Consider the following 14,316-nt stretch of genomic DNA (forward strand, 5'->3'; position numbering starts at 1 on the left):
GCATTCTTTTACGCTTTTCCGCCAATTCCCCTCATTCCACGAGTACTCAGGAAGATGAAGGCGGAACCATGCAAGATGATTCTCATTGCACCGGCGTGGCCCCGGCAATTCTGGTACACAGAACTCCTTTTACTCTCCCAGGATCATCCTATCCGCTTGCGACCGATTCCGTCCCTATTATCAAGGAATCAGGGGCAGGTGTTCCATCCGGATCCGAAATCGCTGCACTTGACAGCGTGGCTCCTGAACACAGAGAGTTCCGTCATCTGAATCTCTCCAAGGAGTGTAGAGAAGTTTTGTCCCAAGCTCGAGCACCAAGCACTAATAAAACTTACAAGGCGAAATGGAAGAGGTTCTGCCTGTGGTGTCAAAGCCAAGGTCTCGATCCTTACAAATCTCTGCCTCACCAACTTTTGCCATATATACGATCATTGGCTAAATCTGGGTTGGCGCATTCATCTGTGATGGTACATCTTGCAGCCATATCGAGGTTTTGGCGCAGTTCTTCAGGCCCGTCCTTATGGTCCTCTAGGATTGTTAAACAATTCTTAAAAGGCTTGTTTCGGATGTTTCCTCCAGTTCGTCCTCCTCCGCCTGTTTGGCAGCTCAGCCTTGTCCTGGCTCAACTCATGAAAGCTCAGTTTGAGCCGGTTCACAAGACGGACTTGAAATTCCTGTCTTAGAAACTTGCCCTCCTCTTGGCGCGAACATCAGCTAGAAGAGTTAGTGAGCTTCAAGCTCTCTCCATAGTGCATCCATTCCTTCAATTCAAAAAAGATGTGCTTATCCTTCGCACCAATCCGAAATTTATTCCGAAGGTGCTGTCTGAGTTCCACTTGAATGAGCCTTTGATTTTAAAGTCTTTCTTTCCGCGCCCTTCTACGCCTGTGGAACGCACATTACATTCTTTGGACGTTCAAAGATGCTTGAAATTCTACTTAGAACGCACACGACCCTTTCAAAAATCATTCCAATTGTTTGTGTCCTACAGCGCACCACGGAAGGGGTTTCCTTTGGCAAAGAGTGGTATTTCCCGCTGGATCTCCAGTGCGATTCATTTCTGCCATCAGGAGGCGGGCAAGCCACTGGACAGAAAAGTCCGGGCACATTCCACAAGGTCAGTGGCATCGTCTGTGGCTCTTTTCTCTGGAGTCGCCATCAAGGACATGAGCAGGGCAGCAACGTGGAGCAGTACTCATACCTTCACGAAACACTACTGCCTGGAGTCTGCAGGACGTAACGACGCGGCTGTTGGTAAAGCAGTCCTGCGGAATCTTTTTCATTGAGAGGTGAGCTTTCCCTACAATCCCTCCTTCCTGGTGAGCACATTTTGTTTCTTGTTTTGCTATGCTATAAGTATTGCTATATGGTTATGTGATGCCATTTATCTACAAAATGTGTCTTGGTGTTTTACTGCTAGCTACTCTGATACAAAGCATGGGAATCTATGAAAGTTCCAATACTGGGGCAAGAAAACAAGTTACTTACCTGTAACTTTTGTTCCCCAGTATTGGTAACTTTCATAGATTCCTATGCGCCCACCCTCCTCCCCTGGGAAAGCTCCGTCTTTTTACGGAGATAGTACGGAGATAGTGGCGGTTTACAAAACGGCTATGAAAATCTGAGGCTCTGAGCACTCTCAGGAAGGTTCTATGGGGTGAGGCTGCTCTGATTGGTCCTGACAAAAGTTTGGTCTCTTTTACACAAAGAGGGTGATAGGATACAAAATGAGATGAGGCATAGGCCTATTTTTCTCTTTTGTTTCTATGGTTGTGATACTACCGAGGCTCCCATTCCGACGACGGGGAATTATACAAAGCATGGGAATCTATGAAAGTTACCAATACTGGGGAACCAAAGTTACAGGTAAGTAACTTGTTTTCTTCCAGGTACTTTTATCCCTTGCAGGGCTTTTCTTTAGAAGTGAACCTCATGCAAGGAATAAAACAGGCTGAAGATGCTGCCGGATGTGATGCAGTTAACGGGGTCTTGCTGCGACTACTCCTCGGTCCACGAAGGAGGTGAGGTGATCCTTGTCACAGGTCCATTGACGGTCCTGTAGGTCCTGGCAGATGACCAGTTGCAACAGTAGCAGTCACCAGTCAATCCTTCCTGGGTCAATAACTCGTTTCCTGGGGGTCCCAGCTGTACTCCAGCAGCACTACCGGTCTCAGAACTCAGGTGCAACTTTCTGTGTAGGGTCCTGCTCCCTGGTGCTGTGTGGCATGTTTGACAGCTGGTTGAATACTTTGGTCTACCAATTTCCCTAGCAGGCTACTTGCCCCAGTATTGGAACTTTCATAGATTCCCATGCTTTGTATCATTCCCCGTCGTCGGAATGGGAGCCTCAGTAACTAGAAAATACCTTAGTAGTAAGCACAAAGTGAAAAAATAGGCCTAGGCCTCATCTCATTTTGTAGCTTATCTACCTCTTTTTGTAAAGGAGACCAGATTCTTGCAGTAGCCAATCAGAGCAGCCTCACCCCATAGAACCTTTCTGAGAGAGCCTCAGATTTTCTACCGCACGTTGTGCAAGGGAGTCTCCATTGAGCTCTGCTCAATTTTCTTCACTTCTGAGTATTTTTCTTCAACATTTGCCTATTTTTTCGTCATGTCTGACAAAGAGAAGAAAGCACTTTTTAGAGCCTGTGCTACTTGCTCAAAAAAGAGGTTGTTTGTTGAGGACAAACATCAAGACTGCATATACTGCTTATATCCGGATCATAAGGCCACGGACTGCAAGATTTGCAGAACCTTCTCCACCAAGACCTTGAGGGACGTCTCCTAACTTGGCTACAAAAAATGAAGGAACGCAAGGAAGTTATATCTTCTGACAGTGAGGGCTCCTCTTCGATGGTGTCCTCAAGAAAATCGAAGAAGTGGGGTAGGTCTCCCCCTACTACATCTGATAAGCCCCATGTCAAGGCCTTGCCTGGGACCTCTGATAGGTCTGATAGGCCTGCTTCCCAAAAATCTCCTCACCACGGTGAAAAGGAGAGGCAGGGACAGCTTGAGGAGTCGCAGCCTTCAAAAAAGGCTAAAAAGACCGTCCCTGTGACTTCACCACCCTCTGACAAGGATTGTAAATTGTTGTTGTGTCTTGTAAAGCGCACTGCTACCCGGAGGCCTCGTAGCGCTATAGACCGCTGGGGAACCCGTCCTGGCTTTCCCTGTGAGATAGTCCCTCCTGGGGGTCTCCAAGGTGAAACCAGGCATCCCCGGCGTTTGTGTGGGGCCGTTGTGGAGATGAGGCAAGCTAATGCCCAGAGTTGCCGAGTGTGCTCCCTGGTCGGAGTAGGCGCCGATGCGAGAATTATCAGTCCGCTGATCCTGGTCCAAGACCCTGCCGCGTCGGGAATCGAACCCTGGTCCCGGGCCGTTCTCTGCACTCGGGTCTGCCGCCTCTAACCAGTGAGCCACACCCAGAGGGGTGAAAAAGCCTTCTACTGCGATTCAGGAGATTGTCTCAGACAAGAAACAGCGTTCGTCGATGGTGAAAACCACAGGTACGTCGACGAGTTCTGTCAAGAAGGACTTGTCTTTAAAATTGGCCTCGTCGACGGGCTCGTCGACGATCGCTACGACCACTGCATCTGCGCCGCCGACGATGTTTGACGCCTGATGCCTGTTCATTGTCGACGAAAATGACTTTCTCCACGTCGATGGCGACTAAAGTCGCGACGACGAGGACAACGTCGACGACGCCTGTGACCTTGCTACGGACGACGAGTTCGTCGACGGTTCCGTCGACGATCCAGCCATCGTCGACGATGACCATCTCCCCGTCGACGACTCAATCCTCGACGACGAGCGCAGTTTCTTCATCAGCGCCTCCGTTGACGAAGCAGTCTCTGAAGAATCAACCGTCGACGACGATTCCGTCGACGACTGGAAAACTTGTTTTTTCACACAGAAAAAGACAAATAACGCCGGAAATGACATCTCCACGGCAAGTTCAAAAGTTTCCTCCTACCCTATTGCTGGATGAGGACTCTGAAGAAGAGGCATATAGCGATTTCGGGCCAGCTTATAGCCCTTCTGACTTACAGGTGAAATTACAAGACGTCAGTTCTGAGGAAGGTGAAATGGAGCAACAACACTATGTTCCTCAAGATTATTATGTCCAACAGGAGAGGCCAAGCATGCAGGTTCCTTTGCAGAAACCTCCACGTCAGTCTCAGCAGGAGATGGTGGCGATGCCATCCACTCTCATCTCTGATCTACAATTAATGTTGCAGGACTATCGGAGGCGATTTCCTACTCCTCAGGAGGTTCAACAGGTACGCCCGCCTACACCTCCGCCTCAGTTAGCTCAACCAGTGGCAGAACACTCTTTGCCTTCAAGAGGGCGTGACCCAGAGCCCGTAGAACATCCACAAGAGGTGGTGCCCATTCGGGATGATACAGATGATGATGATAATGCCTCATCTGATGTAGAAAAGGGGGTGGTGATGAACAGAGTGTCTGAATTAAGCAGACCACTCTTACCCAGTCCAAAGATCAGGGCTTGATCCATCACCGTTTTTTAGCTCACTGCACCATCCCAGCTCAAAACTTGGCTATATGCAAATTAGTCTGACCCTGGCCCAGTGCATCATGGGAACAGGGCAGACCAAACTACCAAGCCAATTCTTATACTGGGAAGGAAACAAGCTTCCGGGGACCGGTTTCTGGCATTTCAGCCGTCTTCAGCCCGGCTTGCTTGAATCCTGATGGTGCAATGAGCAAGGGACTCACATCTGAGTATACCCTTCCACGCTTATGGTGGACAAAAATGATTCAGAAAAGGGGGGTGGTGATGAACAGAGTGTCTGAATTAAGCAGACCACTCTTACCCAGTCCAAAGATCAGGGATTGATCCATCACTGTTTTTTAGCTCACTGCACCATCCCAGCTCAGAACTTGGCTATATGCAAATTAGTCTGACCCTGGCCCAGTGCATCATGGGAACAGGGCAGACCAAACTACCAAGCCAATTCTTATACTGGGAAGGAAACAAGCTTCCGGGGACCGGTTTCTGGCATTTCAGCCGTCTTCAGCCCGGCTTGCTTGAATCCTGATGGTGCAATGAGCAAGGGACTCACCACCCCCTTTTTCTGAATCATCTGATGTAGATCAACAAGTGGACCCTGACCAGGACCAGAATGTAGACTGGAATCAGGATGACCTTCGAGATCCAGACGTCACAGGGCCTGATACCGCAATCTCTCCTCCAGCAGATATCGGAGGTTTTCACAACTTGATGGAACGAGCTTCCAAGAGATTTGGTCTTCCAGTTACTACAGTTCAGTTCGAATGTTTTTGTATGATTTCAAAGAACCATTCCGGAAATCCGTACGTTCAATCCCCATCATTGAACATGTTTGGTCAGAAGGCCTAAAAGCTATGCAGAATCCGTCAACGGTCCTCCCGGTGCTCCCCAGACTGGAGAAAAAATATAATGCGCCAGAGAGTAACCCGGCATGTCTACTAGGTCAACCAAAGCCGGACTCCGTTATTTCCCAGGCCGCACAGAGCAAATCTAAGAACCCATCCACTCCGCTAACGATGCCACCGGATAAAGAGGGCAGGCGTTTGGACAATGTTGGAAAAAGATTCTCCACAATGGCCAGCCTCCTCGTTAGGTCGGCTAATGCTTTGGCGATTCTGGCAAGATACGATCGCCAGATGTGGTGTGACCTCTCCCCGTTTGTGGAAGAACTTCAGGATGCATCTAAGGACGAGGTAAAAAAGATCTTATTGGAAGGAGAGCGAGCCTCTTCTGAGGTAATGGGCTGCGCTATGGATATAGCAACTACGGCCTTCCGAGCGCTAGCGGGCTCGGCGGTTCTGAGACGCCAAGGTTGGTTGCGAGCCACGTGGTTTAGACAGGAGGTACAAAATAAGATTCTGGATCTGCCTTACGATGGGGAGATGTTATTTGGCAAACACGTGGATGACGCCCTACAGGGCATAAAGAAAGATACGGATACGGCCAAGACCTTAGGAACTTTACAATACCGCAAAGTGCCCTTTAAAGGAGCAAGAGGAAGAGGATTCTCCTCCTATAGAGGCGGCAATCAGCACCGCTACTCTTCCAATTCCCAACCTGGCCAAACATACAAACCCCAGTATTCACAGAGGGGTTCTTTCTCTCGCCAGCCGCCGAGGGGATGACAAGGGCAGCAGAGGAGAGATAATACCAAGAGACAATAGCAGCCAGGTGGCTCTTTCTACTGTTGCTGTACCCTCGTTAACACCAGTGGGGGGCAGGGTTGCCCATTGCCTCAACAACTGGATGGTCATAACAACAGACCAGTGGGTCCTAAACATCATCAAGAAAGGACACACGTTGGAGTTCCAAGATCTTCCTCCAACGAGAGCTCCAGATGCCTTTACACCCAAACATCTGAAACTCCTTCATCTCGAGGCCCACCAACTCTTCACCAAGGAGGCAATAGAACCTATACCTCTCTCCCAGAAGGAGAAAGGGTTCTATTCCAGGTTCTTCCTGGTTCGGAAAACGAAGGACAAGTGGCGTCCGATCTTAGATCTACGACAGCTCAACACTTATCTCATCAAGTTGTCCTTCAGGATGGTCACTCTTCAGGACATCCTCCGCCTTCTCAATCCAGGGGACTACATGGCGACCCTAGATTTGGAAGATGCTTAATTCCATGTACCCATCCATGCAGCTCACAGGCAATATCTTCGATTTACAGTAGGCAAGAGCCATTTTCAATTCAAAGTACTGCCTTTTGGTCTCTGGTCCGCTCTGCGGATCTTTACAAAGGTACTGGCTCCTATGGCAGCCTTTCTCAGAAAGCAGTCTTTCGAAGTCTTCCCATATCTGGACGATTGGCTGCTAAAGGCTTCTTCGTTCCAAGAGGCGTCCAGGGCAGTCACGAGCTGCAGACAGCTGTTCGAGCAGCTGGGCCTTCGGCTCAACAGAGAAAAATCGATTTTGCGCCCCTCAAACAGCGAAGTTTTTGGGTGCGACCCTAGACACGGAGTGCTGCCTGGCTTTTCCATCAGAAGAGCGCCAAACCAAGCTGATTCTCTCAGCTCGCCTTCTACAGACACGGAAGTTTCTGTCAGTTCGCAAATACAAATCGCTTCTCGGATCGATATCATCCTGCATACCATTGGTACGACACTGCAGGCTGCGAATGCGTCCATTGCAGGAACAGTTGGACAAACAATGGCGTCAGGTGTCGGGCTCCTTCGACGACAGGATTGTAATCACTCCGGAAATTCGGAAGGCAGGCAGCTGGTGGCTGCTAAAAGACAATCTTTCAGTGGGTTTGCCATTCCAACTTCCACCATCTCCCATGGTATTGACAACAGATGCTTCCATGGAGGGATGGGGAGCGGTCCTCCAAAAACTAAGTCAGTGGTCACTGGAGCTCAGTCCAAGTCGAGTTCCACATCAATCTACTGGAACTTATGGCCATTCGTCTAGCCTTGCAGGCTTTCCTTCCAAGGATCCGCAACCGTTCGGTGCTGGTTCGTACGGACAACACCACAGCCATGCACTACATAAACACGCAGGGCGGAATGAGATCTTGCACCCTTTCGAAGGAAGCACAGAGGCTTTGGAATTGGGTGATCCAACACAATATCACCCTTTCAGCAGAACATCTGGCGGGCACACTCAATGCCACAGCGGGCGCTTTGAGTCTCCAAAGGACTGTCAGTCACGAATGGGAACTGGATCAGACCATTCTGAACGATCTGTTTGCACGTTGGGGGACCCCAACCATTGATCTGTTTGCAACTCCCCAGAACGCCAAATGCCAGTCCTACGCAAGCAGGGTTCACCATCGGGGATCCTTGGGGAATGCGCTTTTGATTAACTGGTACGGCGCCTTTGTTTACGCCTTTCCTCCCATTCCACTGATCCCGAGACTGATCCGCAAGCTCAAGGTGGAACCGTGCAGAATGATTCTGATTGCACCAGCATGGCCCAGGCAGTTTTGGTACACAGAACTTCTCCTCTCCCAAGATCAACCGATTCTCCTGTGTCCTGTTCCATCACTGTTAACAATGGCTCACGGACAGGTTCTGCATCCAGACCTGAAGTCACTACAATTGACAGCGTGGCTCCTGAGTTCAGAGAGTTCCAGGGTTTAAATCTTTCAGGAGAATGTAAAGACATTTTGGCCCAGGCCCGAGCGCCTAGTACGAATAAAACCTATCGAGCTAAGTGGAAGAGATTCTGCCTTTGGTGTCGGAGAGAAGGTCTACATCCATATACTTCTGCACCGCACCAACTCTTGCCTTATATTCTTTCTCTTGCGAAATCTGGACTGGCTCCTTCTTCTGTAAAAGTACATCTAGCGGCCATTTCTAGATTTAGAAGATCATCTTCAGGTCCTTCCCTTTGGTCTGCAAGGATCATTAAACAATTCCTGAAGGGTTTGTTCAGGGTTTTTTCACCAGTCCAGCCTCCACCACCAGCCTGGCATCTTAATTTGGTCCTGTCACATCTAATGAGGGCCCCATTTGAACCTATTCATAGGGCTGACCTGAAATTTGTCTCCTGGAAACTGGCTCTTCTCTTGGCCTTGACATTGGCTAGGAGAGTTAGTGAGCTCCAGGCTTTCACAATTGAGGAACGTTTTCTACAATTCAAAAATGATGTTCTCATCCTACGAACAAATCCAAAATTTATTCCGAAGGTACCCTCGGAATTTCATCTGAATGAGCCGGTGGTCTTAAAATCCTTCTTTTCGCGGCCCTCCACGCCAGCAGAGAGGGCTTTGCACTCTTTGGACATTCACAGATGTCTCAAGTTCTACTTGGAGCGCACAAGACTGTTAAGAAAATCTTCCCAGCTTTTTGTTTCATTCAGTGATCCACGAAAGGGGTGTCCAATTTCTAAACCCTGCATTTCCCGCTGGATATCCAGTGCAATACACTTTTGCCATCAAGAAGCGGGGAACCCACTTCAGCGAGCAGTTCGTGCTCATTCAACGAGATCAATGGCTTCATCGGTGGCTCTATCCTCAGGTGTCCCGATCAAGGACATATGTAGAGCGGCGACATGGAGCAGTGTCCACACCTTCACTCGCCACTACTGCTTGGATTTTTCTGTGAAAGTGGATGCGGCAGTGGGTCAGGTGGTTTTGAGGAACCTTTTCCAATAAGTCGGTGAGCTTTCCTTACTATCCCGCCTTCCTGTTTGCATATTTTGTATTACTTGTTATTATTTTGCTTTGTGATGCTAATGTGTATCTGGTTTTCTTATCAGGGTTATGTATGATATTTATAGGTACACATATTACAAAATATGCTTTTCTCTTTACTGCTAGCTATTCTGATACAAAGCATGGGAATCTATGAAAGTTCCAATACTGGGGCAAGAAAAAAAGTTACTTACCTGTAACTTTGGTTCCCCAGTATTGGTAACTTTCATAGATTCCCATGCGCCCACCCTCCTCCCCTGGGAAAGCTCAGCCTTATTATCCAATGATGTTGCTGTTCACAAAGGCTATGAAAATCTGAGGCTCTGAGGCTCTCTCAGGAAGGTTCTATGGGGTGAGGCTGCTCTGATTGGCTACTGCAAGAATTTGGTCTCTTTTACAAAAAGAGGTAGATAAGCTACAAAATGAGATGAGGCCTAGGCCTATTTTTTCTCTTTGTGCTTACTACTAAGGTATTTTCTAGTTACAGAGGCTCCCATTCCGATGACGGGGAATGATACAAAGCATGGGAATCTTTGAAAGTTACCAATACTGGGGAACCAAAGTTACAGGTAAGTAACTTGTTTTCTTCAGCTGTTGTGTCCCTGTGCTGCAAACAGGAAACCAGTCAGCTGGCACTTGGAGTGACTTGACTTTGGCTGGGCTCTCGAAATTACTTCTTGAACAGGACACGGCAGGTGCAGTGCCTCTTCTATACTAGCCACCAGGTGCAGAAGGAGTAGTCCATCACAGTGCAGCCTCCCTTTGCCAGTTACACAGTGCAGCAGGGCAGTCAGTCCTCAGTCCATTTTCCAGTCCAGTCGATATTGGAGTTCGGGGTGCACTACTTATGTTCAGAAAATACCCCCAGGACAGGATGCTGTTGTTAGCCAATGGGCTACCTGGTTCCCGTTTTCTATGTTTTTTATTTATTTATAATTTTTTTTGAGCACTTTATGATTTCATAATATGTTCCATGTTGAGTACTATTGGTAGCTAGAGGAAGCTCATGGTCAATCAGGGTGGTATTTATTTATCCCGTTTGGTTTCTTGTCTGTTGAGTTTACATTCTCGAGTGCTTACAGCTTCGTTTAGTTAGACTGCGCCAAAATGGCGCGCCCGATAGTTCGATAGTAGTCCGTTTTCACTGTTTCTGAAACACTATGTGGTTTCAAACCAGGCGAGCCCGGAGCAGGGATCGAAACCGGCAGGCAGTGGAGTTAGGAGCTGGTGCTAAGTGTAGAGGTGAGAACGGGTGTTTGTGGGGGAAAGCGAAGGCTACATTTGACAATTCGAGCATGGAGCTAAGGATTGTTATTCTTTTGTTGTAGGTGGCATTTTTCAAGTGATACGGAAACGTGACGGTTTCCTATTTAAAATACTCGAGGTAAGAGGAAGCCATACGAGGCGGCTCTTTGGTCTTTGGTTTCAGGACATTGGCAGATGATTTTAGCGTGCATTTATAGTTAGAGTTTTTTTTCTGCTTACAGGGATTACGACCTTGCGTTTTGGTTGTGAGTACATTGAATTTTTAATACATTTGAAGACATTCACTTTTGAGGTGAAATGGTGGTGGTCTCTATATTTACAAGGTTCAAAAGTGCATGATGCAACCATTATTGTCAGTACATGAAATGTGCATGATCGTTTGTTGGTTTGAGCATTCGGAGGTTTTTATTAACTTGAATCTGATGAGAATTAAGAGAATATTATAATGTAATTGTTGATATGAGACATTCATATTTGCAGGCCCCTGAGGAAGAGTCCAACAAGGACTCGAAATGCATCGGGCTACACCGACCACGCGCTGTCAAGAATGATTATGTTGATATATTGAAATTATGAAATGTTTTGTTTTGTGAACATATGTTTGAGTTTATTGAAAATGAACTGATAATTAAATATCATACTTTCAAAGAAGAAGGTGAATTTGGTTCTATGAGTAATTCATATTTGAAAGTGGTGAAATAAAAATCATTAGGTTGAAATATCTAGTGTGAAGCACTAGTAGCAACAGTGCGCAGAGGTTGAGAGGTTCATCCACTCAAGTTAGGTTGCTACCTGGTTCCCTCCCATCTGATGACCACTGTCTGCAAAGTGTGGCATTTGGGTATCTCAGGATGGAAAATTGTGCCCACTTCCATGATGGCAGGACCCCTCTTTCTGCGTGTGAAGCTCTCTAGCCCAACACAGAGGTGTGGCTACCAAGAGGGCTACACGTTCCTGGAAAACCGGTTTGGCAACTGGTTTTCCCTCTTCTGTCCCTAGTGCCAGTGTGTCTGCCTGAACAATGGAGCACCACCTCTCCCAAGTTTTACCCATTTGCTCATCAACGTCGACTTCTCCTTTGAAGTGCTCCTTTTAGGCCAACACGCGGGTGGCTTCCTGCAGAAGGGAGGGGACACCTCCTTCTAGAGCTGGTCCCTATGTATCCTTTAGTATGAGTAGTGAGCACGACTCCTCAGAAGGGAAGCAAACCGGTCTGCAACAGGACCCCATCTCCAACCGGTATGGGCAACAAAGTGACTACTTTGCAAAAGTTGCACACTGCAACTTGTTTCATTAATTTTGTCCTAAGAATCAAGTCTGACTTAATAGGACCTGCAGGTAAGTTAGCTTAGCAAATTGAATATGAGCCAATTTGACTTACCTGTTTCAGAGTAAGGGTGCAGGCACTGAGGTCTAGTTAGCAGGTCACATTTCACTGTCAGAGCCAAAAAACCAGCAGCATCAGTCCAAAGACTTTAGGGTGATTTACAAAAAGAGGCATTTCCTTAAATTTAACTACCGCTTGCTGCTGGTGGATGAGCATGGATGTTACCTTTGCCTTCAGTCACTGTTCTGATGGACATTCCTTCTTTTCACCAGCAAGAGCTCACCCATGCCTTTCTCTGGTACGTGTACCCGCTAAATTGTGGGAGGTGATATAGTGCCCTCAGATATAACCATTTAGTAAAGTGATTTCAGTTCACTTCTAAGGTAATGCTTGTCAGAGGTGTGTGCCCTTAGATTATTTTGTTCTACGCATTGATGGATCCTTTTTCCCCTCCCGCCCACTAGTCCTTGTGATTTTATGTGCACTTCTTAAGTATTGTGGCTGTACAAGAAGGTAGTGGTCTTGCAAAATCTCACCAATATTGATAATTACTTTGCAATCTTTTTCAGCTGAAATGTTGTGGATTTAGCAACTACACTGACTTTAATGCCTCTTATTACCTGCAACATTATTCCAACTCCTACCCGCCCCAGTGCTGCAACTCCACCGCGACGGCTTGTACATTTGAACTGGCAGCAGCTTCAAAGATGAAAGTAAGTGTTTAAATATTTATTTTACCCCTCGGAATCCTTGCTGCGAATGATTGTGTGATTTTCCTGTTGTGGTTGTTGCATTCTCTCCACTCCGGCGACCAGCATTGCGGTTTTCATGTTTGCACGCCAACTATGCTGAATGTTTCACAGGTTGTCTGCATTTTTGGTGTAATAATACGGTGTTGTGACACAGACCGCTCAAAAGTCTGCCCCCGCTCATTTGTTAGGTTTACAATGTTGTTTTGTTTTAAAGAATAGATTCCATTATGCTTTGCCTTTCTCCACTATGACCTTCTCCAGCAACATTGCCGTTGACTTAATCTGTAAAAGGGCTGCACCATTGTGGTGCGAGGGGAGGGGCAACACCGCTCTAACCCTTTGCCAGAAACTGGCAGCATGTCAAAATCCCAGTCATTATAACCCATGGCCACGGATGCTAGCAGCAAGCCAGGTCTATCTTTTGTTACTACTAGACTATGCTGAGTGGGTGGGGGACAGGATGTTCCACACTTTGAGTTAACTGTGCCGTTGTTGGTGGGAATCTCTTAGCCCCTCAACATATTTTTCGAGTGGGTGAGGGGATACTGTTGTGCTACACCATTGGTATCTCTTCTACATAGCCTTTTTTACCCTTTAAATTGATTCCTGGTTTGTCATCTCCCAACAGTTCTTTTTTTAGTGCACCTAGGAATCCCTAGCACCCACAATTCCAAGCCCACCTGGCATAAATAAGTACATTGCAGTCACATTAATGGTCGTTGTGCACCACTTCCTGGGGGCCCCGAGGACCCTTACTTGATCACAGTAAGAGCTGAAAAATCTGAGATCCACAAGCACACTAATGTGTAGCAATGGGCCTGCAGTAAAACTGTACTTTTTAGATTTGTTCACTTTGGTTGCAGATTAGAACTAGGGGTGGGCGGAACTCACTCTGCAGAATAACATGAAAACTCCCCAAGATTCCGCGGATGGGCTGAATTAGGTACATTGCGCTGCTCCCACTAAATTGTAGCACCAGGAGCCTGTGTCCTGCTGAAAAATCAACATGAACATCAGCACGCAGAGGGCACTGCTTCTTGAGTTGATTCTGCTGCCGCTGGAGTAGATTTTCTCCTGGAGTACCCGCATTAGGGAGGTCTCCCCATGTGCCATCTTAACGACCACAAATCATGCTAGGGCTCACCAAATCTTGCTCATTGATGAGCCGCAAGTGAAAAAATAACTCCACCACACGGCAGTTGGCGGAATTTGGCTGGAACAGCGTGGCCAAAACTCGGTCTACTCGACCAGCGGTGTGGAATTTAGCACTCACCCCTAAACAGAACCACTAAGACACTATTGGCCCTGTTCACAAAAGTAATTTAATCAAAAGAGTAAGTTTACAGACACATTTACATATTTTTTAAATGCCTGCCAGGAATTCACAGGGATTCCTTCACACATACATCTATTTACAAGGGCAGAGAAACGTCCCTTTCAGTGTGCAAAAAAGAAGGTTCACCCCTCCACACTTAGTGGATGTGAAGGGGAACGGCTTCCTCAATAGAGTAAAATACTATTCCACCCCCTCCCCACCACCACAAGGAATGTCAACCCCTCCATGGACTTGTCCCAGAAGTACTCCTGAATACCTGACCGTGAGCAGTTTTCTATTCATACTTCTGGTAAGAGGAAACCTGCAGTTGCACACTGAATTAAGTCTCAGGTACCTATTTACTACCTCTTTCATGAATCAGGGCCCGGATGAGCGCCTTGCCTTGCACCTTCTTGTATACACCGTTGTAGTTTACTGATCCACTGGAACCAGCAGGGATCTTTATCTATAAACTCATTGGCTGATGTT

The 14,316-nt window shown here is 47.3% G+C and overlaps 1 protein-coding gene across 1 annotated transcript in view; it reads left to right on the top strand.

Annotated features, from left to right (window-relative positions):
* TSPAN1 (tetraspanin 1) overlaps positions 1 to 14,316 on the top strand; it is a 151,800-nt gene that overhangs the window by 127,496 nt on the left and 9,988 nt on the right. The window contains exon 6 of the mRNA XM_086952339.1: positions 12,330 to 12,473. Within this exon, the coding sequence (XP_086808465.1) occupies positions 12,330 to 12,473 (144 nt within the window). The remainder of the gene's footprint in view (positions 1 to 12,329; positions 12,474 to 14,316) is intronic.

This window comes from Lissotriton vulgaris, chromosome 1_1, assembly GCF_964263255.1.
Source record: "Lissotriton vulgaris chromosome 1_1, aLisVul1.2, whole genome shotgun sequence".
NCBI classification, from domain to species: domain Eukaryota; kingdom Metazoa; phylum Chordata; class Amphibia; order Caudata; family Salamandridae; genus Lissotriton; species Lissotriton vulgaris.